This window comes from Lithobates pipiens, unplaced genomic scaffold (genome assembly GCF_037356315.1).
Source record: "Lithobates pipiens isolate NorthernLeopardFrog02 unplaced genomic scaffold, aLitPip1_a1.2 Scaffold_25, whole genome shotgun sequence".
In the NCBI taxonomy this organism is placed as follows: Eukaryota; Metazoa; Chordata; class Amphibia; order Anura; family Ranidae; genus Lithobates; species Lithobates pipiens.
Genome location: NW_027507787.1, coordinates 174205026 through 174230031, shown reverse-complemented (window position 1 = coordinate 174230031; position 25006 = coordinate 174205026). Strand labels below are relative to the sequence as shown.

The following is a 25006-nucleotide window of genomic DNA, read 5'->3' as shown; positions in this document are numbered from 1 at the left end:
TTTCATTAGTCACAGACTGCCAATAGTGGATAACTGACTGGTGACACGATGGCTAGCCTATGCATTGCATTATATCCAATGGTGAAGCGCTTCCTATGCATTGTAACCTGGCAAAATCAGATACCTGACTGGCGTATAAATTGTTGCACTTTGTTGGTCTTCAAATTCTTTTGATTAAAAAGCCCTTCCCAGTTAGCCAAAATTATTCAACATATGCAAAGAGTCTTCTCTTCAGCACCATAGGCCACTTTAGATAAGACTTGCTTTTTATTTTTTGAATATTCTAACTCTAAATGCAGAATAATCAAACTTCCAGAGAGCAGCTGGAACAGAAATGACTACTTCTAGGCAGGAAAAAGCCCTTGTATAAACATTCCCTTTGCCACCCTTTCGTTTTTGTCAACTGCAAACTAAAACTCTTGCACATTGCAACTGTGTCCCTGTCATACATAAAAGAAAAAAAAAAGTGACTTATTGATTACATTCAGACTGAAACACCAGTGCATGTCAGAGCACTCAGCAACTTTTCCCAAGAAACCTCTACCTGAAGGAACTCTGGTGAAAAAAAAAAATCAAATAGTAGGATGGATTTCTTTGGCCTATCACTATTGTTATCCTCTGAGATAATCCCGTGCCAGGCAAGTCAAGCTTATTTATTCAGTGGCAATAAAATATGCATGCATGGATGACCTATTAGTAAGAAAGGCCTTCAGGCATCTTCCTTGGGCCTAGACATTCAAACACCATCTAAGCCAACTTTTTACAACCAAAGTAAAAAACTGAAATAACCAATGCTGGAAAAATACAACTGAGTGTATTTTTACATTCCTAACATGCCCAATGTGCCCCAAGATTCCACATTTCTTCACCCAGAACATTTCCCGCTATAGGCTCCAGTGACTTTACTGCTCTTTCATACTGCTGAAACTATATACTAATCTGCCATGAGCACTTCCCAAAATTGTCATGGTGAAACTACATAAATATTTGAAAAATGCAGAAAAATTAGCTTTTTTCAATAGACAGCTTTTTTTAACATACTGGGAAACAACAAACATCTCTTCTATTTTTATGACAAACAGGAAAGCATCATAAAAGCAAACTGTTAAAATTAGTTTATTATTCAAGGAAAAAAAAAAAAAAAAAAAAAAAGACAAGAAAGCTGTGTGAAGATGAACAACCATACACATGACTGAGAAAATCCCCATTTCCGTACCTCTTAACTCTGCGGCTTCTTCTGGTTTTGTAATGTATGGATCGCACCGGAAATTTTCCAGTAAATCAATAGTGCACTGTCCTACCACCGGTTTTCTTCCAAAGGGTCTGTGGTCAATCACTTTAACAATTATGGGAGGAACATACATCTCTTCTTTTGGTAGAAGCTACAGAAAAAAATCCACAAGTTAAAAGAATATAGTAGTCCATGGTAAAACATGATGGAAAATGTTTTATAAGACACATCTAACTTGTTAAAGTTATGCATCCATATTTTAAACAGGTGTTGCCTGAGTCCTGATCTGAATCTAAATGAAATTCTGTGGCGTGATCAGAAGCAGGCAGCTCAAGCAAGCCTGAACTGCAACCGTGTACTGTCTACAGCAGGTGTCTCAAACTGGCGGCCCTCCAGGTGCTGCGGAACTACAAGTCCAATCATGCCTCTGCCTAGGGGAGACATGATTTTAACTGTCAGCCTTACTATGCCTCATGGAAATTGTAGTCCTGCAACAGCTGGAGGGCCACCAGTTTGAGACCCCTGGTCTACAGAATGGACCAAAAGGTCACCAACATAAAAGCCTATGGGACGGAGGGTGGTACTTATAATTAGGGATGGGCAAATGGTTTGGCCCGAGCATAGCTTCGGGCCAAACTTTCATTGTTCTGGTGTTCAGCAAATAGCCGAACAGGTTATTCAACAGTTTGTTGCGCGCCACACAGTGCCCAATCATGACTCTGACAGTGCTCAGTCAGCATGACTTTATCAAAGTAAAGTATTCTTTCAACAGCAGACATTTTCAGTGTGATTTTGGCATGGAGAGAGATAGAACAGGGCTCTGTTCAGTGCCATTAATTAGTGTGCTATACTGTGCTATTTTGCTTCAATGGTCAGTGTAGAACATTAGTTTAGAGTCAGTTTAGGGATAGTGTGAGTGTGTAGTGAGGAGGACCATCATTCAGCTTTGCATAATTTGCAGTCAGAGTAGGGACAGCTTATATAGTTTGTGTAGTGTAGCGAGACCGTGTCAGTAATTTTGACATTAGTGTATAGCTAGAGTAGGGACAGTTCAGATAGCATCAGTGTAATGATGGTTGAACACCATCTATTTGATTGTGTTACTGTCAGTTTAGCACCATTTACTTCTGTGTGCCTTACTGCCAGTAAAACGCCATATAGTTCTGTGCGTCACTGTACATTTGGCGCATTATATTGCGGTATATTATAGTGCATCCGTGGAGTGTGTGTGTGCTGTGAGTACGCAAAATAAAAAGTGCACCAAACACCTCTTTGCATTGATTAAAGTGCATCTACATACAGATTTCAACTTCTTCTTTACATTTGCTTATAAGCACTGCCCCCTCCCAATAATGTCAAGGAGAGACAGACATTTCCTTGGCATTGTAAGGGGGCCAGCAACAAATGTGTCCACAGGCAAAGGTGGACGTGGTGGCAAGTCCTTAGGCAGGGCATAATTTCCTCTCTTAAGTGAGTTTGCTATCCAACCACAGCATGCAGAGGAGGTGGTGGACTGGCTTACTAAACCTTACTCATCCTCCGCCATGCAAGCGGAGACAAGTGTGCAATCCTCTGCAGTTGCCAGAGTGGCTAAAGCTGCCTCCTTGTCCACATCTATTTCTGTCCTAGCCCCAACATCAGCCATGGAGGAGTCAGTTATTTTACCACAGTGTCATCCACTTGCTCCTTGATGATGTCCAGCCATTACTGGATTCAGATGTTGGTTCTAAGGTTGACAGGAACATGAGCCTAGAGAGAGGAACACTGGTGGAAAAATTGGCATTCATGTTCCCCAAGCCACAGCATATTGCCAAGTTGTCTCCAGTGGTAATGATGTAGTCACTGATGCGCACAGGAGGAAACTGAAGGTGAGGCGGGGCGGTGCAACTCCTCCTCCTCCATTTCCATTGTTGGACAAGGCAGTTAGCCGTAAAATCCACCTTACTGCGGACATATGGTCTAGCAAGCATGGGCAGGGACAATATATTTAGTTCACAGCACACTGGGTAATGCTTCTTGCAACTGGAAAGGATGCAAGACAGGGCTTGGTGCTGCAGCTTGTTGTGCCCTCGCATCTCCATACAGCTGGTGGTGATGATGCCAGACCTATCAGCTCTAGTCCCTCCTCAGCCACCTCCATCCCCTCCTCTGCAGAATTGTCTTATGAACATCAGGTACATCAGGAACCCCTAAGCGTTCAAAGGGCTATTGCCAGAGTCAGACTAAAAGGTGCCATGCAGTGCTTCAGCTGGTGTGTTTAGGGGACAGGAACCACACCAGAGCAGAGTCTTGCAGCTCTGCAGGGACAGGCCCAGAGGTGGTTCACACCACGCCAGCTGGAGCCAGGAATGGTGGTGTCCGATGGCTCAAACCTCCTGTCTGCCCTAAGACAGGGAAAGTTAACACGTGTTATGCCAGGCACAGGTCCTCAATTTGGTGGTGCAACATTTCCCAAGTACGTACCCAGGGTTGCAAGATGTACTAAAGCCAGTGCTCGAATTCCACCTGCCCATAAACTGCCTGATTTGTGACATGCCCACCAGGTGGAACTCGACTTTGGGAATACATGCAGCAGAAGGCCATCAGCGAGTACCTGTGCCAGTACAGCACGGCGACAGGCTGCTTTTTTTCCCCCACGGCAATGGCTGATCATTAAGGATGCATGCACTGTATTGTCACCATTTGAGGAAGCCACAAGGATGGTGAGTAGTAACGACCGTGCAAGCATCAGTGACACAATCCCTGTTGTGTTGCTGCTGGAGCAGACTCAGCATGGCATTATGGACAGGGCACTGGAGGCAGAGCAACAGGAGAAAGACAAGGACTTCGTTTCCACTCAAGGCCCACTTTATCCAGACACCATCATTCCTATGTCACAGAACACACAGGAGGAGAGAGGGGAAGAGGAGGATTCTGGCACTTTCATAGGTTTTGAAGAAGACGACGACATGCTTCAATCTGGAAGCGATGGCTTTCCAACCCCAGGACCCTTGGGAGTAGTACGTGGCTGGAAGGAGGAAGTTCCAGATGCTGTCATCCTGAGTGACCCCAAGGAGTCTGCAAATTTGAGGCGCATGGGCAACCTCATGCTTCAAAGCCTGTGAAAGGACACAAGAATATGTGGCATAAAGGAGAAGGATGATTACTGGTTGGCAACCCTCCTTAATCACTGTTATAAGGGGAAGGTCTCAGAACTCCTCCCGTCCCCACAGAGTGCAAAAGATAAAATCTCAAAGACTCATTAAAGAGAATTTTATTGAAAGTTTTTCCTGACTCCAGTAGGTTAGTGTCATGGAAAAAACTGTTTTGAGTGTTGATCAAGAGAAGCGTCGGAGAAGGCGTCCACCTAAATGAGACATTTTGGAATTTTTTTTTTAGTCCTCGCCGCCCATGGCTGTCAGCTTCCACATCCCATCAGCAGCGTCAGCATCACATGGTGCACGATTATCTCAGGGTCAAAACAGAGATAGAGAGCTTTCCAGCTGACAATCCACTAACTTACTGGGTCATGAGAATAGACCACTAGCCAGAACTTGCCCAGTATTCAATTGAGTTGTTGGGCTGCCCTGTATCCAGCGTGCTTTCAGAACGGACATTCAGTGCTGTAGGAGGTTTCATTGCTGATCATAGAACGCATCTGTCTGAAGACTCTGTAGACCGTTTGACTTTTAGAAAAATGAATCAGTCCTGGATTACCAGCTATGAAGCCCCCGATGATGATGTCACTGGTTAAGTCTTTTTGGGATGTGGAATTGCTGCAGGACTTTAAGGCTGCCTAGCTTTGAGGGTGTTCAATCATATCATCTGGAAGAATGTTTTTGGTATAGGTTTCATGGGCACAATTAACACTCAAAGACCAATTTTTCAGCACCTGTTTGACAGTTGCATATCATTGCATTTTTTTTACAGCAAGGCCAATTCTTGCTTTCATTAAGATTACCTCTATAGGGTTACGGCGGGAAGGCATCACCGACACCCAAAGACGAATTTTTTTATGTAACCGTTACTTCTATCCAAAGTCAAAGTGACATCAATTTTGTTTGGGAGCCACGTCGCAGGACCGTACAATTGTCGGGTAAAGTGACGCAGTGCCGAATCCCAAAAAGTGTTCTGGCCAGGAAGAAAAATCTACCGGGGCTTAAGTGGTTAAACAAATCAAAAAAAAAAAAAAAAAAAAAAACTGCTCATTTAAAAATTACGTTTTTCACAAACTTTTTTTTTTTTTTCTATTGATACATCTCCCCCAGGGCAAGACACGGACCCCCAACACCATTGTATGCCCAATTACTTGCATACAAGCCTTCAAAATGGGCACATTTGATTGTTGACGTTCGGGCCCCATTGACTTTCATGGGGTTCGTTACTCGGGTCAGAACTTTCGCTGTGTTCGAAAGTTCTGGTGTGAACTAAACAGGGGCCCATCCCTACTTACAACAGGCAAAAAAAAAAAAAAAAAAAAAAAAAAACTGTACAGCACACATCTAGAAATAACAAAAAACAATAGGAGGGAGTCCTGTCAAAATTATCTTATCTACAGATTGAAGGTTCACTAGTATGCTGCTTATTGATGTGGAACTGCACTCTCTCAATCTACATGGACTTTTTTTAATCCTTATGCAGCTAGCATTAGTAAATGGGTAGGAATGTACAGTATATCTTATTTACTTGCTTTAAACTTTTTACATTTCTTCGGGCCTAGGTAAATGATGTCCTCAGACATCCCAGGAGTCCTCAGAAGGGGAAGGATTTTCCCAACTAAGCATGCATGCCTTAGCTAAGGGAAGATGGATACCAGGAAGTGAAGGATACACGAATCATCTGCCCTTTCTTATGATGGCAATAGCTAGAAATGCTAGGGGGTATTTTTCAATGTGATTTCTAAGAAGAAAAAAAAAGAAAAAAAACAAGCATACATGGAGACAAGGATGAATGGGCGAGTTTTGAATATTAAAAATGAATTAAAATAAGTGTTTTTGGTTTGTGATGCTCAAATGCAGTGCAGTTGCACTTTTTAATGAAACATAGTGAGAAATCTGATGGCTATTATGACCACTGTTGATTTCAGTTTTGTTTTACTGTCTGGCCTGAAAGAATTTTGTATAAAACGAAGAGAAATGTGCCGGCATGTCAAGCAGACAATAAGCATTTTAAGAAGGCAAAGACAGCAGTAACAATCTCCACATACAGTATCTCAAAGAAGTGAGTACACCCCTCACATTTTTGTAAAATTTTTATTATAAAAAATTGAGTCTAGACCTAAACCCAATGGAGCATCTGTGGGACATCCTAAAATGAAAGGTGAAGGTTTTCTAACATCCACCAGCTCCATAAAAGGTCATAAGAGAAGCAATTGGGACAGGATCTGCAATGAAAGGGTCCCATGTGCAGACAGTGTCATAATAGAGTCTGATGCTAAAAGTTCTCAACTGGCCAGAAAACAAATGTCCTGTTACTAGTATAAAATAGAATTAACCCAATGGCTGGGGTGACCAGGCCACCCAACATCTATCCTATTAATCCAGAAGTGTGCCAATCTTCCTCATTCAGCTTCATTTTGTGATAAACTACAGTAGCACGGGAAAGGAATAGAACTTCTTTCAGGTTTTTACTGCTATCCAGGGCTCTCATGATGGAAGATGAAGAAAAATCTCTCTAGCAGAGTCCCAGACAGAAAAAAAAAAAAAAATAATAATCTTGGAGGGATATTAACCCTTCCCCACTTTACACTTATAAACAGCCCTGTGTCTTACCACTTTCATGAAGAGGACAGAGCTGGAGAAGTTAGGGGTCTTTTTGAGGTTTTTTATCATTGCAGTTTGGATAATTTCCCCACCGCACTCCACAACGAGGCTTGGAGAGGTGACCGATGCCATCTGGTAACTCTTCATGTTGCGCAATCCCCAGGTAAGTATCTATTTTATACAATAAAAGGTATTGTAAGCCACTGTGACTGTTCCAACACTTAAACTACATATTGAAAATAATATTTATTCGCATCAAGAGCACACATATCAGAAAAATCAAAACTTGTTTCAATTGTTTGGTAACAAGGCACGAGATATAGTGCAGCAAAACACAGTGATATGCCATTACCCACAATAACGTTGTGACTTTTTAAACACTATGACATAATTGGTTGAAATGGTTACGGATCAACACTTATAATCATGAATCACTGTTAAAAGGTCATTTTTAATAAAATGTTGTCTTTTCTACTCAAGTAAATGAAAGGGCTCATTTGCATAAACCTGCATTTTTCCGCACTGCACCAAAGCTTATTTGAGATCTTCGCCAGTCTCCGTACTTTAGGCCAGTTGTCGCTTCATGACGTTTCAAAGTAAAAAATCCAAACAAAAAACAAAACAAACATGCTGGCTGGTGTGAACAAACCCAAAGTGTTAAAAAAAAAAAGTTACAACTGTTAAAAAGAAGTCACACAGTATGCCTGTGTGTACTGTAATACTTGTTGACCAATTCTGCCTACTGCCATTTTTTTTACTTTCAGCTTCTGCATTGAAACATTTTTTTGACACCATGGGGATTGTATTAAATGTACAGTACCTGTGCCATTAGAGCAGTTACCCTTAAAGTATGTCATAGTCCCCCATGCCCCCAGCCAAGTCTTAAGCTGGCCATACACATGGAGTTTAACAGATTCCTCCATCTATGCTACAGTGTGGATGGACAAAACTTCTGCTGCGGCTGTTGTGTATGGACAGCTGGCTCCACCACCTACCTGAACAGCCTCTGCATCAAATAGGGTGCAGGTTCTGTTCGGCTGATTATTTCCTCCAAACGCCTTCAATTTAACCAAGGGATGTTGTGTGGGAGGCAGTCCACATGGCCAACCACTGAGTGAATTTTGGCTAGTTCATCAGAAACATGCCAAAATTTTAACCGTTCATGGCCAGCTTAACATTCACGTGTTCCCCCATTCAAGACATGGCTTACTAGATCACCAAGCTGATCAAAATGTTCTCAGCCAAACCCGCTTATTCACGCTTCATTCTCAGCCATTACTATGGAAAGCTCTGGAGTATGAGTCAATACTGTGGACTAAATCTCCACTGGATTATTCAAATGGGTGTGCACAGAGAGCCCATGTGGGCCTGCCCAGTAGGATTTTGACAAGCAGCTGTGAGATCTAGTCATTGATATGGCATTTGAATCAGGGACAGGTGAATACAACACAAAGGGTGGTAGTTTAGAGGTTTCTACATAAAAAATTGTAACTGCAGCAAAGTTTACATAGTAACTTGTATTTGTCTAAATGCTAGGGTATGCTTTGGATACTCATCTGAAATGGGTCACTTAAATGAGTGGTAAAACATCTTCAACATTACAGAACATGTCCAATTAAATGGGAGTCACTTGTACTATGCTAGCCGTTTTCTTGTGTGCGCATTTTGTTTTTGCATACACTGATGTAAAGCTAATGAACCACACCACAATTTAACTTTAAGCCCTAAAGGCTTTTTCATTGTAGATTCATGCTAGCAATTGCAAACTGAATGTTATGAGACAAGATTTGACCATCTCAAAATGTATGCTGGTAGAACTGGAGCTGCAGAAATGTTGAACTCCAATACAAAGACTTCTGGAGTTTACATTTAAAATAATAATACCAAGAACACTCCACATGATATAATGCAAGTTTATTTTTGTAAATTGATTTGATATCCCCCCAATCAGTATCACAGAACAGAACGTATTCAATACCTTTCTCCTATGTATGTTTATGTACAAAACAATTGAGAAAAATGACGGCCATAAATAAAGCTTCTCACATAGCAGACCTACATGTGCTTACCTCAATGGCAGTGAGTTGAACCACCGGACGGATTCCTTGAGGTACCATGTAGAGTTTTGGAGCTCTCTGGGATGGCAGTATTGGCAGGTTGGCTCCATCCTATCAAAGTAATTCACAACCAGTTACAGAAGGTTATATAGCAGTATTTGTGTGCATGGCCATGTTTCTATTTTTTACTTCCTGACTTTGCATGGTGGAGGTACTGTAGAACCAAGCTTTGGAACTTGACATAAAGCACAGCAATTGTTCCAGGGAAAAATGAGCCAACATAGGTGTGCGCAGCCTATTGAATTAGGCTAGATTCACACCTATGCATTTTTAGTGCTTTTTGCAGATTTACACTACAGTCCATTCAACATGGTTTCCTATGGAACACATTCTCTAGTGCAAATCTGCAAAATGCAAAAATCACTAAAAATGCATAGGTGTGAATCCAGCCTTAGGGTGTGCACCCCAAAGCTTGTACACACAACCTCAGCGGCATGGGACAGTGAATATTTAGGAAGTGCTCTGTGCTAAGTGACTTCATGTTCATTCACAAACTGAAGCATAGTAAACACAGTTTACCATGCTTCAGGTTTAAATTCATGCAGTGAGTATGTTCACTTAGAAAAGGAAGGGGTTGGTAAACATATTTAATATCACCTTCCCCTGCTCTGCATCCTGAAACATCTCCCGCAGCAGCTGGTGGAGTGAAGGGAAGCCAGCAGCACTGCGGGGTGGGGGAGCCGGGAAAGTAGGGGGAATTAGCACTGCATGTGGCGATTAAGGTGTGCCAAGGCACACCTCTCTGAGCATGCTTATGTGAGCCATTCATGCTCATAAAAAATATAAATATTTTCCAGTGCCATTATAGTTTGGTACAACCCTTTCGGTCCATTTTGAGTTATTACCAATTAAAATCAACAATAAAAAAAACTAATAATGCAGGAGAAATATACTATTGGGTTGCACTCAAAATTGACATACAACTGCAGTCACCAAATTGGTCTTTGTGTAGAGGTGGGGTGAGCGTGGAACACCAATATTCCTACAGAGGCACCATCCCAGAAGATATATGTAAATATATATAAAAAAAAAAAAAAAAAAATAATAGAGCGGTACTCTAATTGTGCCTCAGAGTACAAAAAAATTGAAAGACAATATAATTATACAAAAAAAAAAAAAAATATTTTCTAAAAAAAAAAAAACTAAATTTTAGATACATTACAATCTTAATAATTCAATTTAAGTTCAGGGATATGCTAGTTCCCAGCAGGTTATACAGAAAATGGCCTACGCGTTTTGTGAGCGATTCCGCTTCAGGGCTTCGAAGATAGCAGATGTAAGCATTGTGAGAATTCTACAAATAGAGTGTTGATGAATGTACCATATATCATAACATTAATGTAAACATATCTATGTTGATTGCATCATTATGTAATCTATTTATCTTTACATTTGTCTTTGCCTCACCTGTCCAACTGAGCCAGCGTTCTCCATTTGCAGTCTTTTTTGGTGAGTTGAGGGGCATGCCATGGACATTTTGCACTCTATTTGCTACATAGTTATCTGGTTTTATCCATTTTGACCTTTTGCATTTAAGTAATTTTATGTAAAAAATGTTGGTAAACGTTTGGGTATATATAGAAAATATGACTATGTTTATATATTTAATATCTTTTAATGTGGCATAGGAATTTTATCAACATCTGTGGCAATGTTTATATTTTCTGATGTAAGCGTATGTAAAGACAAATAGATTATATTGATTGCATCATTATGTATTTACATTGCATGATATATGGTACATTCAACACTACTTGTAGAATTAACACAACGTTTACATTTCTGCTATCCTCAATGCCCTGACGAAGCAGAATCACCCGCGAAAAGCGTAGGCCATTTTCTGTATAACCTGCTGGGAACTAGCACATCCCTGAGCTCAAATTGAATCATTAAGACTGTAATGCATCTTAAATTTTGTTTTTTTAGAAACTTTTATATAATTATATTGTCTTTAATTGTGTCTCAGATGAGAACAAAAAATTGAGAGTCCCACTTTGTTCTATTATTTTTTTTAAATAGATTTACACCAGATTAGTCATCTCTACCCTGTGTTGACCATTTGGTGATTATGCAACAAATTCACATGTGCTAAAATATCACAGAACTTCACCCCAAACACCATTCCACATGCAGCCTAAAAGATCAGCAAAATCTAATCATATACAAAAAACAAAATATAGACCAATATGCCATGAAGCCCTAATTCTTATTCTCTATAAATAATCTTGAGACCTTGTCTTTTAGAATGAGTTCTGCAGCAACCAGGATGTCCCCGCAGTGTTTGCCAGCCTTCATGACTGGATACCACAGGAGTTTTGGTGTAATGTCGACAGGGGTCAGTTTTACAAGTGGTGGGCACAAACTCCTTCCGATAAATTCATCTTTTCCCTGAAACAAAACAGCACACAATATACAAACGATAAAATAAAAGATGGAGAAATGAATAAACCTTCAGAATATGGACGTATACATACCACTTGATCGTTGTCAAATATTTCAATAACTACATTGGGTGGATTATGAGCTACTGCCTGCGGATCTCCATAGATTTCAACTTCATTGAAGATCAGGGTTTGGTCCCATGTGGGGTTCAAAGTTGAATGCATTATCTCTGTAGTTTTACTGCGGTGGAGGAATGATACATGTGCATAGGGATCTAAAACAAAGAAAAATAAATTAAATCTGTTCCTCTTTGATATAAATAATAATAAAAAAAATGGCTAGCTCTTGCCCATATTTCTTATGTCATCCCTCTATAGAATTGTGCTGAGCTGGAGGTATATTAACTATAAAATGTGGTCAGCATTCGTCAGTCTATATTTTCATTACAAGTTAATGGCCAATCAAACAACCAATGCTGTTTTTGTTCCATAAATACAGAAAGCACTTGGCAGTGCAGTATTGGCACTCCTATCAAAGGAAGAGACTTGTAAGCAATGTTAGTTGGACTGTACAACATAAAAGCCAAACTAAAGTAAAAAAATATGAACAGGCAGGCTCTTCATTGCAGAATGAGACATGCAATGACGCCTCACAGGCGTCAAATCGGAGTGGCGGCGAGTAATTATGGCTTTAGTTCCACTTTTATACAAGGATAGGGATCTTTCTTTACCGTGGGACAAGTTTCAAATCTTATCGGACTTAACTAAAAATAAACTCTCACTTTTTGTATAAATGAGGACCAAAATACACTCCTAGTAACCAATTTAATGTTTACAGCAGTTAAGCATGTGAAAGCATTGCAAAAGTCAGGGCAAAGCACAGCACGTTTCTGAAAGGCTTCCCCCTGCCTGATATATATACACACACAATACCATAGATCCAGTGTTGCTCCTGCCCCGGCTGCAGCCAGATAGAAACTTAGCATGTTGGGGTATGAGGGAGCATGTTACCCCCTCCCATTACTTAGGTCAAGCAGCCAATCACTATCCCACAGCACTGCCACATAGACTGAGGGTGATGTTAGGATTGCCACCTCATCCCTTTAAACCCAAACACATATGAAATACACAGGTTCTGAGGCTAATTTAATGCAGATAAGGCATAGAGTTGAATTACCACCTTTATCAGCCACAGAACCTGTGTAATTCATAGGTGTTCAGTTTTAAATGGGATGAGGTGGCAACCCTAGGTGATGTCCCTACCTCCTAGTCTCAGCCAAATGATCACATTGAACTCCAGTGGCAGTAGGAGTAGCACGGGATCACTGGTAATGTCAGTATAAGTATAGACAGAGGCTCTTAGGAGCACACTCGTTTTTGAATTTTGGTAGCATGGAGAATGATTTTTATTTCTGCCACTGAGGAACATCACCATTTCTGTTGTCCTGCTCATAACTGTTACAAAAATGATCACCATAAAAATAACAAATTGATTAGATTACAAATTGTCACCATAAAAATTGATGGGGGATGTCATCCAATGGGCACACCTATTACATTGACAGCTGTCAAGAAGGGGATATCATATCACTTTGAATACATTTTCATTAAAGTGCTTCTAAAGCAAAGCAGTTTTTACCCGAATGCATTCCCTGTATAAAAAACAAAAACAAAAACAAAAAAACCTCAGAAGTAGAATCGCCAGCCCCCTCCCTAAATACCTACCATCCAGCGCTGTGCCCGTCTGCAGAGACTCTCTCCCTGCTCTCGCAGCACACAGAAGCTATTGTCATCAATCAAATCCTGTGATCAGAGAGTGGGGAAGGGGGCATGCCCGAGCTGTGCATGAATATAAAGATGCATGCAGCTTGGCTCAGGAGCACACCTACATGTGTGCCCCCGATAGCACACAGCTTACGTTGGGCTCACACTCAGAAAAGAAGAGTGTACAGTGCCAGCAGGGGACCCCAGAAGAGGAGGTAAGAGGAGTGTTTTTTTTAAACACAACTAAGTTACTAGCGTGCCCCTGGGACAGGGAGTAAAGCCATGTATACATGGGTTGAAATCTGCGGGTTCAGCAGGAACCGGACAACTTTCGGCCCGTGTATACAGCTATCTGTTCTACAGAAACTGGTCTTACAGCTGGCTTCTTTCAAATGGGCATGCTGGAAAACCAGTAACCACCAATGGCTGACAGCTCTGATCATTTCTGGTGGAGGGGGGTGGTCAGAATACAATAGTACAGTGGGGGAGATCACCACACCAACATAGGTTGTGTTAGTACAGCAATCTTTCAATTTTCTTTTTTCGTGTTCAGGCTTATAAAAAGGGAAATCTCCCCGACTAGGAAAACCCTTCCCTATTCTGTTCAAAACAAATAAATTATTGCCTTTCGAAATACTTTAAATTGGCCAAGTTATTGTCAAGGTAAGCAGGGAGCTCCTTGTAGTGGTTGCACCTGTACAAGTCAGTTTTCGGGTCTCCATGAACACAAAACAGACATTTCCTGTTGTCACCAGACAATAAAATCTACCAGCTGGAGCACATCTCAAATTTTTCTGTATTTATGATGCCCCAACCCCTCGTGAAAATGATTAAAGGCTTGGGACTACTATTAGATGGGCGTGTAAATCAACTTTTTTTTAACTCTAAAAGAAAGGAGCAGGAGGGCCATCATAAATATTAACATTTCCTGTACAAATTGCAGTGGCTCTGTGCTAGAGGGCAACAAAAGGTTATCTATAGGTCACTGTGAAGTGGCCTCAAGCCAGAAACACAGGATTTAGGTCACATAGAGGACTGTAATAGCCACCAGTGCTACCAAGGATGAGACACTTTTTTTTTCTTTAAATCACAAATTGGCAAATTAGGCAAATATTACTTAATTCAAGGGACACTCCACAGTTTTACAGATAAGCTCTGTTCTACACAAAAAAACCTAACACATTTGTCTTCTTGTCTTGTTTGTAAAGCGGATGATATGTCAAATAGCTGATCCCTTAAAACAAATATTTCATGGCAGAAAAATAATGGCCTCCGGCTTGGAAATCTGCAATAATGACACAGATGTGTGTTCTTTGTCTAGCACTTTTCTATTTGCATCAGTCCGGTCATGTGATCCTGCAGCTCCAGCTCAGGGAGCACTCAACAGATATGAATTCTGGAAGTCGTGATGTCACTTATATGCTCCCATGTCAGTGATCCCTCCTCTCCCCTGCAGCAGCTGCTCACTAACAGAGGAGTCTATTTTTATTTGTATAAAAATAGGCAGGATAGATGCGAGGAAGTAAGAAGGAACAATTTAAGAATAATTAGAGTTAGGTTTTTTTCTTGCACCTTAAAGGTCATGGGGCTTATTAACCTTTTTTTATTATTAAATGGAACATTATGTGCATACTTGCCAACACTCACGAATTTTCCAGGACAGTCCCTGACATTAGCTCATTTTCCGGAAATACAGGCTCGCTAAGTGTTTAATGTGTGAGCCAATCCCAGCAGAGCACACAGTCTGGCATACTGGCTTGCAGTATCTCTCCTCTCCATTAGTACACGGTGTACAGAAGGGGGAGTGGGTGGGGTGTTTCTCCCGAGCAGGCAGTGGCTTCTGAATGAAAGCATTGCCTGTGTAATGCTTTCACATCTGAGCAGGTTCTCCTACCCATCACATTTGGCTAGCCGCTGGACTGCGCATGTGTGACGCCGTGATATGCGTTCCAACACTGTGGCAATCTGCGCTTGCACGGAATTTTGTGGCCACACCCCCCCGAGTCCAGGTTCAAGCCCCACCATCCAAGTGGACAGAGAGTTAGATTATAATTATGCCGAGTGAAGTGAGGCCGTGCCCGAAGTGCGGCGAGCGAAGCGAGCCCATGAGGGGCCCTGTGGCAAAGTCGTCTTACAACAGTGTTGGAACGCATATGCTAGCATCGCGTATGCGCATGTCAGCAAAATGTGATTGGTAGCCGAATGTGACGTGACACGAATACAAGAATAAGAAAATGGGGAAGATGGTGTGAAGGTAACTGACCAAATAATGGGGATGAGTTATTTAGCCACAGAGTTGTGCTGAGGAAAGGGGGGCACACTTCAGGGCAGTGGTGTAATATGGGGGGCACACTTCAGGGCAGTGGTGTGCCCTTTCATTGCTAGAAGATGATCCCTGGTGACAGGATATTCACCCTTTCATTGCTGGCAAATGAGTTGGAAATTATTGGAAAGGATTAGCCCTTTCTTTGCTAGAAGATCTGTGTGTTGGATGCCATTACATTTTTAACCATTTCATTGCTTGCAGAGCCCTGGGGGAAATGCACAATTACCCCTTTAATGGCTAGATTACAGGGTTAATCATGCATTTTCACCAGGGCTCTGCTAGCAAAGAAATAATCATGCCCAGCCACCAGGGATCTGCTAACAATGAAAGTAATGTACAGCCAAGGCAAGGGTGTGCTAGCAATAAAATGGTTAATCACGTCTCTAGCCCCAGGGATCTTATTAGCCTAAGAAAGCTGGTGGCTGGACATGATTAACTATTTCATTGCGGTCATATCCCTGATGGAAGCATATGATTAAACTCCTTGTAGAACCAAATTAAATGAATGCCCCACCCCCAAGTACATTGACAAGTACAATGTTGTCAACTGTATGTGATGTTACTAGCTGAACAAATAGCATTTAAGGTGGCTGTTTTTAAATAATATACTGCAGCAGTAATTTTGTGCTATGAAACACTAGAATCAATCAGCATTATAATACTTCTTTATAATACATTTGACCTGGCTGTGGTGTCTGTCGGGAGGGGGGGGGGGGCTGCCATTACAAGACTATACGGACAGAATTACACAGAACACAACCTTGGGCCTGTGTGGCAGAATGAAGGCCCAGCTGCTGCAAATATGTGATGTGGGAATGGGAAGAGATGAACATATAGCCATGCATGCAACATAAGGTATTGAGCTCCACCACATGCTTTACAAACATAAAAGTAGCTGCTTTGCCATTCTATCTAAGCAAACATAATGTGACCTCCCTTCCTCTTACCAGAAAAACTGTCCTTATCCATGGCAGTCAGACTCCGAGCTTGGTAAAGATAGCAGCGAAGGTGATATGTAAAGACACCTTAAAAAAAAAAAAAAAACACACACCAAGATAAACTACAAGCTCAGTACTAGATTTAAAAATACAATATATATATATATATATATATATATATATATATATATATATATATATATATATATATATATATATATATATATATATATATATATATATATATATATATATATATATATATATAAATATAATCCAACATAAAATAGATTCCCTTGTACAACATGACATAGCCCTACAGTAAAGTGAGTACACCCCTCACATTTCTGTAAATATTTTATCATACCTTCTCATGTGACAACACTGAAGAAATGACACTTTGCTACAATGTAAAGTAGTGAGCCTACAGCTTGTATAACAGTGTACATTTGCTGTCTACTCAAAATAACAACACAGCCATTAATGTCTAAAAAGCTGGCAACAAAAGTGAGTACACCCATAAGTGAAAATGTCCAAATTGGGCCCAAAGTGTCAATATTTTGTGTGGCCGCCATTTTCCAGCACTGCCTTAACCCTTTTGGGCATGGAATTCACCAGAGATTCAAAGGGTTGCCACTGGAGTCCTCTTCCACTCTTCCATGATGACATCACAGAGCTGGTGGATGTTAGAGACCTTGCGCTCCTCCACCTTCCGTTTGAGGATGCCCCACAGATGCTCAATAGGTTTTAGGTCTAGAGACATGCTTGGTCAGTCCATCACCTTTGCCCTCAGCTTCTTTAGCAAGAAAGTGGTCACCTTGGAGGTGTGTTTGGGGTCATTATGTACATGTTAACATTCATGGTCCTTTCAATGAACTGTAGCTCCCCAGTGCCAGCAGCACTTATGCAGCCCAAGACCATAACACTCCCACCACCATACTTGACTGTAGACAGACACACTTGTCTTTGTTCTCCTCACCTAGTTGCCACCACACACGCTTGACACCATTTGAACTAAATAAGTTTATCTTGGTTTGCAGGCTTTCTTGTGCATCATTTTTAGAAGAGGGTTGCTTCTGGGATGACAGCCATGCAGACCAATTTGATGCAGTGTGTAGCGCATGGTTTGAGCACCGAGACAGGCTGACACCCCACCCCTTCAACCTCTGCAGCAATGCTGGCAGAACTCATGTCTCCCAAAGACAACCTCTGGATATGATGCTGAGCACGTGCACTCAACTTCTTTGGTGGACCATGGCGAAACCTGTTCTGAGTGGAACCTGTCCTGGTGAACCGCTGTATAGTCTTGGCCACTGTGCTGCAGCTCAGTTTCAGGTTCTTATAGGGTTCTCATAGCCTAGGCCAGTGATGGCAAACCTTGGCACTCCAGATGTTTTGGAACTACATTTCCCATGATGCTCAACTACACTGCAGAGTGCAAGCGCATCATGGGAAATGTAGTTCAAAAACATCTGGAGTGCCAAGGTTCGCCATCACTAGCCTAGGCCATCTTTATACAGATCAACAATTCTTTTTTTCAGATCCTCAGAGAGATCTTTGTCATGAGGTGCCATGTTGAACTTCCATTGACCAGTAAGAGAGTGAGAGCGATAACACCAAAATTTAACACACCTGCGACCTTGTAACACTAATGAGTCACATAACACCGGGGAGGAAAAAATGGGCAATTGTTCCCAATTTGGACATTTTCACTTGCCAGCGGTTTAGACATTAATGGCTGTGTGTTGAGTTATTTTGAGGAAACAGCAAGTTTACGCTCTTATACAAGCTGTACACTCACTACTTTACATTGTAGCAAAGTGTACTTTCTTCAGTGTGGTCACATGAAAAGATATAAAATATTTACAAAAATGTGAGGGGTGTACACACACACACACACACACACACACACACACATTTATATTTTACATGAAAACTCCCAGCAGCAAAAGGTATTATATAACTTTTTGGGTCTCCAATTTTCACCTTAAAGCAGAAACCTGTGACTTTGCAGGCACTTCTATGTGCATGCACCCACCCTCAGATTTTCCAGAGTGCCATTGGGGTCTAGGTTAACCATCAACAGAAAAAATAAAATGTTTTTGCTTGGATAATTCTATCTGCTGCCAGGCACCATTTTAAAGCTTCAAGGTTACTTCTTTAAATAGTTATGAAGTTTAAATTATACTTACGGTCAAAGATACAGGAGACAATTGGCGTGTTTGCTCCAAAAATAGTAGCTGCAGATTCCTTCTCCTTCTTTTCTTCTTCCTCTGAACTCACATCAGCACCCTATGTACAGGTAATTACTGGTCATATCCAGATCGAACATATACACACACATATATACAATTTCTATCTATCAACACAATCTCATATAATACACTATATGTTCAGTCTTTGAAAGCATATTGAAAAATGCATAAGATAACACACCAAAATATGATTTGCTTCAGATAACCCATATAACAAGGCATATGGGGGATTGTAGACATACAGTATTAGAGCACTTGCAACATGGAAGATGAGTACTGTATGCAATTCTTTGTTATTTGCACTAATGTGTTATTTTTCAGAATGAGCCTTTGGGGATCTACTCCCTTTTTTTTTAGCTCAAAGCAGCACTCTATATATTAAATGATGTTCTATAACGTATAGAATGTAAAGATGCTATTTTTGGAAGGTACAGGGAACCAGGGCCGTTTTTAATATTTATTGGACCCTGGGCAAAACTTTCTTGGGCCCCCCCATGCAGTTTTGCTCTCCACCTGCTCTGAGACATACAATAAATAGAAGCTAGACTCAAAATCAGTTTACTGAATCAGATCAGGCAGCCATTGCGATTGGTTGCCAGAGGTTACAGTATCATTACCGCTCACTGACTGGTTGCTAAAGGTTACAGCACACATTACGGCTCACTGATTAGTTGTTAGAGGTTACAGCACATGATTTCTGCTTGTTGATTGGTTGCTAGAGATTACTGTGGAAATGACCTCAGGGGGGCATGATATACATATCAATGCTGCCATCTGTCTCTATTTACATATGAATGCAATCACTATTTACATATGAATGCCGGTATTTACATGTAAAAACAGGGTCTGGCAGGTGAGTCATCTGTACACAATAGGACAGAGCTGGGCAGAATTAGTAGCAGCACTTCACACTGAGATATTGGGACACAGCATGGGACTAAAACCCAGAGGGACAGGGGAATTAAAACCAGGATAGTTTGCAAGCATGAGGCAGCTTCTTTGGGCACCAGAACAATGACAGGGCCCAGGGCAGCTGCCCCTTTTGCCCTGCCTTAAAGTGGTTGTAAACCCTTACAAACCACTTTGACCTACAGGTAAGCCTAGATTAAGGCTTACCTGTAGGTCCAAGAAATATCTCCTAAACCTATACACAGCTAGCTAAACACAAGACAGACCTTATTTGCATCAGAGCACTCCTGATGACCATCACTCCAATGTACAATAAATGAAGCGGTCATAAAAAGCGGTTTAGAGGGCCAAAAAAGGCACCAAACTGTATCCTGTATGGAGTCATGAATTTTTGAGCAATTGTAGGTAACCGGTCAGGATCACCAATCTATGTAAACCTAGTGTGGTCACAGTGGAAACATGTAAACATTGGCAAGTAATCTACTCACGCTGATGAAAAATGAACCCCATAAAGTATGCTATAAATGAATCCGACAAAGAATTCTCTTTTCTCTGGTACTCACAAGAGCTCCTTCCAGTTTGAAAATAGCAGATGCTCCGAGACTCTCCGAAGGGGCCATTTTTCTTCTCCAGCGTCGTCGTCGGAACGTGTCTGAGCTTCGCTGTTTCAAGTGAAATTTCCAGCCTATGAGAGCGGCATATTCCCAGCCTTCCTGCTCCTCTTGAGAAAATGTTGCCTACATCAAAACAAGAGAATGCAATAAAGAGTCATTATGGAGGTAAATATGTCCTATATTCTTCAACCAATTTCTACCAGCAAGTTTTCCAGCTGGGCTATAAAATTTTCCGACAACACGATCTGATCGGACTTTGTCCGATTGCGTGTAGAGAATTCCGATTGGACAAAGTGCCACGCATGCTCAGATCAAATTCCTAGACCAAAGCTATTAGCTACTAGCCTGAACGTAGTCCCATTGTAATGAAATAACGTCACCACGTTCTGAAAGATCAGATTTTCCGACAACTTTGTCCAACTGTGTGTATGCAACAGTTTCGGACAAAATCCGTCAGACAAAATCCGTCAGACAAAATCCGTCAGACAAAATCCGTCAGACAAAATCCGTCAGACAAAATCCGTCAGACAAAATCCGTCAGACAAAATCCGTCAGACAAAATCCGTCAGACAAAATCCGTCAGACAAAATCCGTCAGACAAAATCCGTCAGACAAAATCCGTCAGACAAAATCCGTCAGACAAAATCCGTCAGACAAAATCCGTCAGACAAAATCCGTCAGACAAAATCTGTCAGACAAAATCCAACGGATTTGGTTGCCAGAATGTCTGACCGTGTGTACAAGGGCTTAGTGATGGTAAATCTCTGAATGCAACCCCAGGGAGCAGTACAGAGAAAAAAATCTGTACAGATTTATGATTATTTTCCCATCTTATCCAAAACCAGAAAAAAAGTTTTGAAAGATGACTGGTTTTAATGTCCATGTTCCACATGTGTGAGGGCAAAACACAATACGGAATCTTACCTTTCTGGCAGCTGTGACATTAGGGTCCTTTTTCCTCTTCCTCACTAGCCTTCGCCTCCTGTGAGTGTGGTACATCTTCTCTGCAGCCACCCAAGACTTGGGTTTGGAGTCTGGAGGAATGGTGATGCCGTATTCCCAACCTGCAGGGATAGCCCACACCTTCGTGAATAGTTTTTGTGTTAGGGCAGACAAAGCTGGGCTCTACTGACCGAATCTCTTTAGTTCAGTATCGGAATCCCAAAACCAATATGCAGCCTCTGATGTCAGAGCAAAGATCAAATTTCTGATCTCAAAGTTTGTTTTAAGTCAGGATTTGAGAAAGAAGCCATTGGATTAACTTGACAGTCAGGTAGCCAGAAATTAAGTAGTGTTTAGGAAGACCGCTTACATACTGGTCTCTGGAACAGGTTTCCTTACTTTTCTGAAGTTAAATCACTGAAAACCGATATGTAATTTAGTTTAATTAAAAACATTACTAGTAATTTATCCTGGTATTTAACAATGCTCCTTTAAGATCCTCACTCTATTACTGCAATTTGGCAACACCCACAATTTGATCCAGCCACCTTGAAGATGAGCACAGGCAGCCCATAGAAATGCATGCAGACGCCGTGGTCTCATCGGGCATAGATGGACATCATGGAAATCGCTCCCCCCCCCCCCCCCCCATGGACACTTGTAAACTAATTTCAGGTGCATTACAGACTTCCAGGAAGACACTTCTCCTGTTTTTAATATTACAGCTCTGTTCCAGATAGGCTACTACAGTATGTGATTGTGCAGCTCTTTCTCCTGCTCCAGTGTGCACAGTCTGCCAAATGAATGATCTGAGCAGGGAGAAGGAGCCGTAACAAATGAGCCGTCAGCAGAGGAAGCCACTGGCTCTGTATTCAGGGAGAATGGTACCCACTGACAAGGGCTGCATCAAAGAAACATGTAACTACAGAAGTGGGCAGGACTTAACATGGGAGCAGTGCTATACTAGAGCTGTTTGATGCATTTGTGCTGTGGGTGGGTTTTAGAAAACGAAGTAGTGGAAAGTTAGGCAAAAGCTATCTCCTAGAGAATGGGGGCAGGAGCAGGGTGTGGTTCAATGACATCAGCTGCTGAAGAACTTCATCACTCTACAAAAAATGTAGCCATTCTGCAGGACATATACCAGGAATATATGGAGGAGTGTTTTGTTGTTTATAGAAGAAAGCAGAGGCTGAGGTGATGCCTGCTCCAGAACAGAGACAGCTTTTTCTCTTTTGCAACACAGGTTCATTAATTGTATACTGGTAACATAGGGAAGCTGTAAAAATGGTTAACTTAGCCTTTAATATTTATATTTCAATTTGGTGTCATACCCTTCTCATCTACAGCTCGATTAATATCATAGCTCCAGGCATCGTCCTCCCACATCCATCCATATGGGCACTCAAACTCCCCTGGAGAACGGCTTTTATCCCCGTTCTGGAAAAAAATAAAAATAAATGAAGTGTTAGAATAGGAGGATTAAGATCCATTCTAGTACTAAGAAAGCTGTTAAGCTTAAAAGGGCTGTAAACCCTCTTTTTTTCCACATGAATGCATCCTTAGAATTCGGATTAAATGATACACCAATTCGAATCCTGTGTGAAGAATAGCTGGTTGTTAAGCAGCGAGTCGGGAAGCCGGCCGCCACCTTCTTAACAACCGATAACCCATCAGCTGTCTGCGGGCTTCCCCGATGAGAGCTGAAATATAAAAACAATGGCGGCAATACAAAAAAATGAGTAAAAAAAGGCATGGGTGTCCTCCCAATCCATACCAGGCCCTTCAGATCTGGTATGTACTTTAAAAGGGGAACCCCCACCTCCTAAACCATACCAGGCGACAACTCTGAGCAGTGGTTGTGGGGGTCTGCAGGCAGAGGGCATATCAGAATCTGGAAATCCCCTTAAACACAGGTTTTTGACATTTCCTTTATTAAAAAACTAAAAAATAAAAACACACACGCACGCACGCACACGTCTGCCAGTGTAGATCCAATCACAAGGCCTGCCAGACCCGAAAAAGAAAAACTGAGAAAAAAAAAAGCTTCGTCCGCAAGGACAGCTGACCACCGAATGTCTGCTCCGCCATTTGACAGTTCATAAATAGGTGAGCGGCAGGGCCACCTGGCGACATCAACTGGTGGCCCCACCCCTTGTGACTTCACTAACCGCCAGGTGGCTGCGCCTCTTACCTATATAAGAGCTGTCAAACAGCAGAGCCTGCAGTAGGCACCTTTATTGTAAGCAGAGTGTTTTTTTTTTCTGGGTCCAGCGGTGGTGGCATTGACGATGGATCTACAACGGAGGATATTGTTTTTTTTTTTATTTCTTTAAGAACTTGTCAAAAACCCTCTGTTTTATACATTTTAGGTGGATGATACTCATGCACATTAGGGGGGGTGGGATTTGGGGGCCACCTTGTTAAACGGGCTTCCAGATTCCAATAAGCCCCCTGCCTGCAAACCCCCACAGACCAGAGTTGTCGGGAAGGGGCCCTTGTCCCCATCAACATAAGGTCAAGGTGTTGTCCAAAGCATCCACTCCTCCATGTTGAGAACCTGTGGCCTGGTATGATTCAAGAGAATCTCTCCCCCCCCCCCCCCTTTCCTGGCCTGCTGAGCTGCATGCTCGGATAAGGGACTGGTATGGATTTTGGGGGGACCCAAAGTTGTTTTCAATTTGGTGTGGGTTTTCCCTTAAAAGCCATACCAGACGCCAGACCCAAAGGGCCTGGTATGGATTGGAGGGGATGGGGGATTCCATGTTTTTTTGGGATTTTCTAATGCCAGCATTGTTTTATTTACATTTCGGCACTCAGTGGGGAAGCCCGTTGACCAGCCATCAGTTAAGGACGCAGAAACCAGCTTCATGAAATGCTGTTCAACAAATGGCTATTCTTCACACAGAATAAAAATTGGTCGATCATTTTTTGACCGTTCCGAGTTCTAATTGTTAGAAGATTAATAAAAAAATGAAATTTAATGAAAACAAAACTAAAAAGGAAATTGGTGACAATACAAATCTATCCGAAACAACTTTTTTCCATTCTGCAAATGTCTAAAAGGTTATCTAAAACCTGGAGTTAAAATTTTAATACCGCTTTAAGCTACTGAGCTTTGTTAACAATTGGCTTTTTTTCCCCAGGAGTTCAGATTAGCCTGGTAAATATGAAAATTGGGTCTGCAACAGCACCTAGTAGCTGAAAATAGATAAATTGGAAATACTCATATATAAATCTGACAAAAAACAAAAAAAAAAAACATTATGACTATAATAAATAATGCAATCATACATACAAAACAGTTATTTTAAATTAAATCAAAGTGTATTTGATAAAAAATAGCAAACAGCCAATCCATCACAGTGCAGAAAGGCATGAACAATGAAAAGATTGGATGGAATGGGTTACATGTACGCAATGTAAACATTGCTCCGAGACTTAATTAAATAAACACACCAGTCGCTCAGTGCCACATTCATTTCTAGGTTGCTTCCATTACTTACGACATCTGTGTACGTCTCATCAGATTGTTTCCATTCACCACCAGGATAGCGGCTCTCATTCTGATATACTTCATCTGTGAACTCGCTGTGACCGGCATCTGCTTCGGTTAGTAAGCTGAAAGACAGCCAATAGATCAGCGATTCGAAGACCGAAAACCAAAAAACGCAACTTGGCTAGTCTCACAATATAATCACAACATGGGGATTATCTATGAAAAGGTCAGTAACTTTTTTGTTTTAATGCAAATTGCACTGTTTTGACAGATTTTTTTTTAAAGTTTACAA

The 25006-nt window shown here is 41.4% G+C and overlaps 1 protein-coding gene across 5 annotated transcripts in view; it reads right to left on the bottom strand.

The window, feature by feature from the left end:
* Positions 1-25006, bottom strand: part of MYOF (myoferlin) — a 229345-nt gene that overhangs the window by 74514 nt on the left and 129825 nt on the right. For all 5 annotated transcript variants that reach the window (XM_077455200.1, XM_077455202.1, XM_077455203.1 and 2 more), the window contains 11 exons: positions 24722-24836; positions 22550-22655; positions 21201-21340; positions 20226-20399; positions 18691-18790; positions 16508-16585; positions 11564-11745; positions 11322-11477; positions 9042-9140; positions 6982-7143; positions 1217-1382 (listed from right to left, as the gene is read on the bottom strand). In XM_077455200.1, coding sequence (XP_077311326.1) covers positions 1217-1382; positions 6982-7143; positions 9042-9140; positions 11322-11477; positions 11564-11745; positions 16508-16585; positions 18691-18790; positions 20226-20399; positions 21201-21340; positions 22550-22655; positions 24722-24836 — 1478 coding nt within the window. The remainder of the gene's footprint in view (positions 1-1216; positions 1383-6981; positions 7144-9041; positions 9141-11321; positions 11478-11563; positions 11746-16507; positions 16586-18690; positions 18791-20225; positions 20400-21200; positions 21341-22549; positions 22656-24721; positions 24837-25006) is intronic.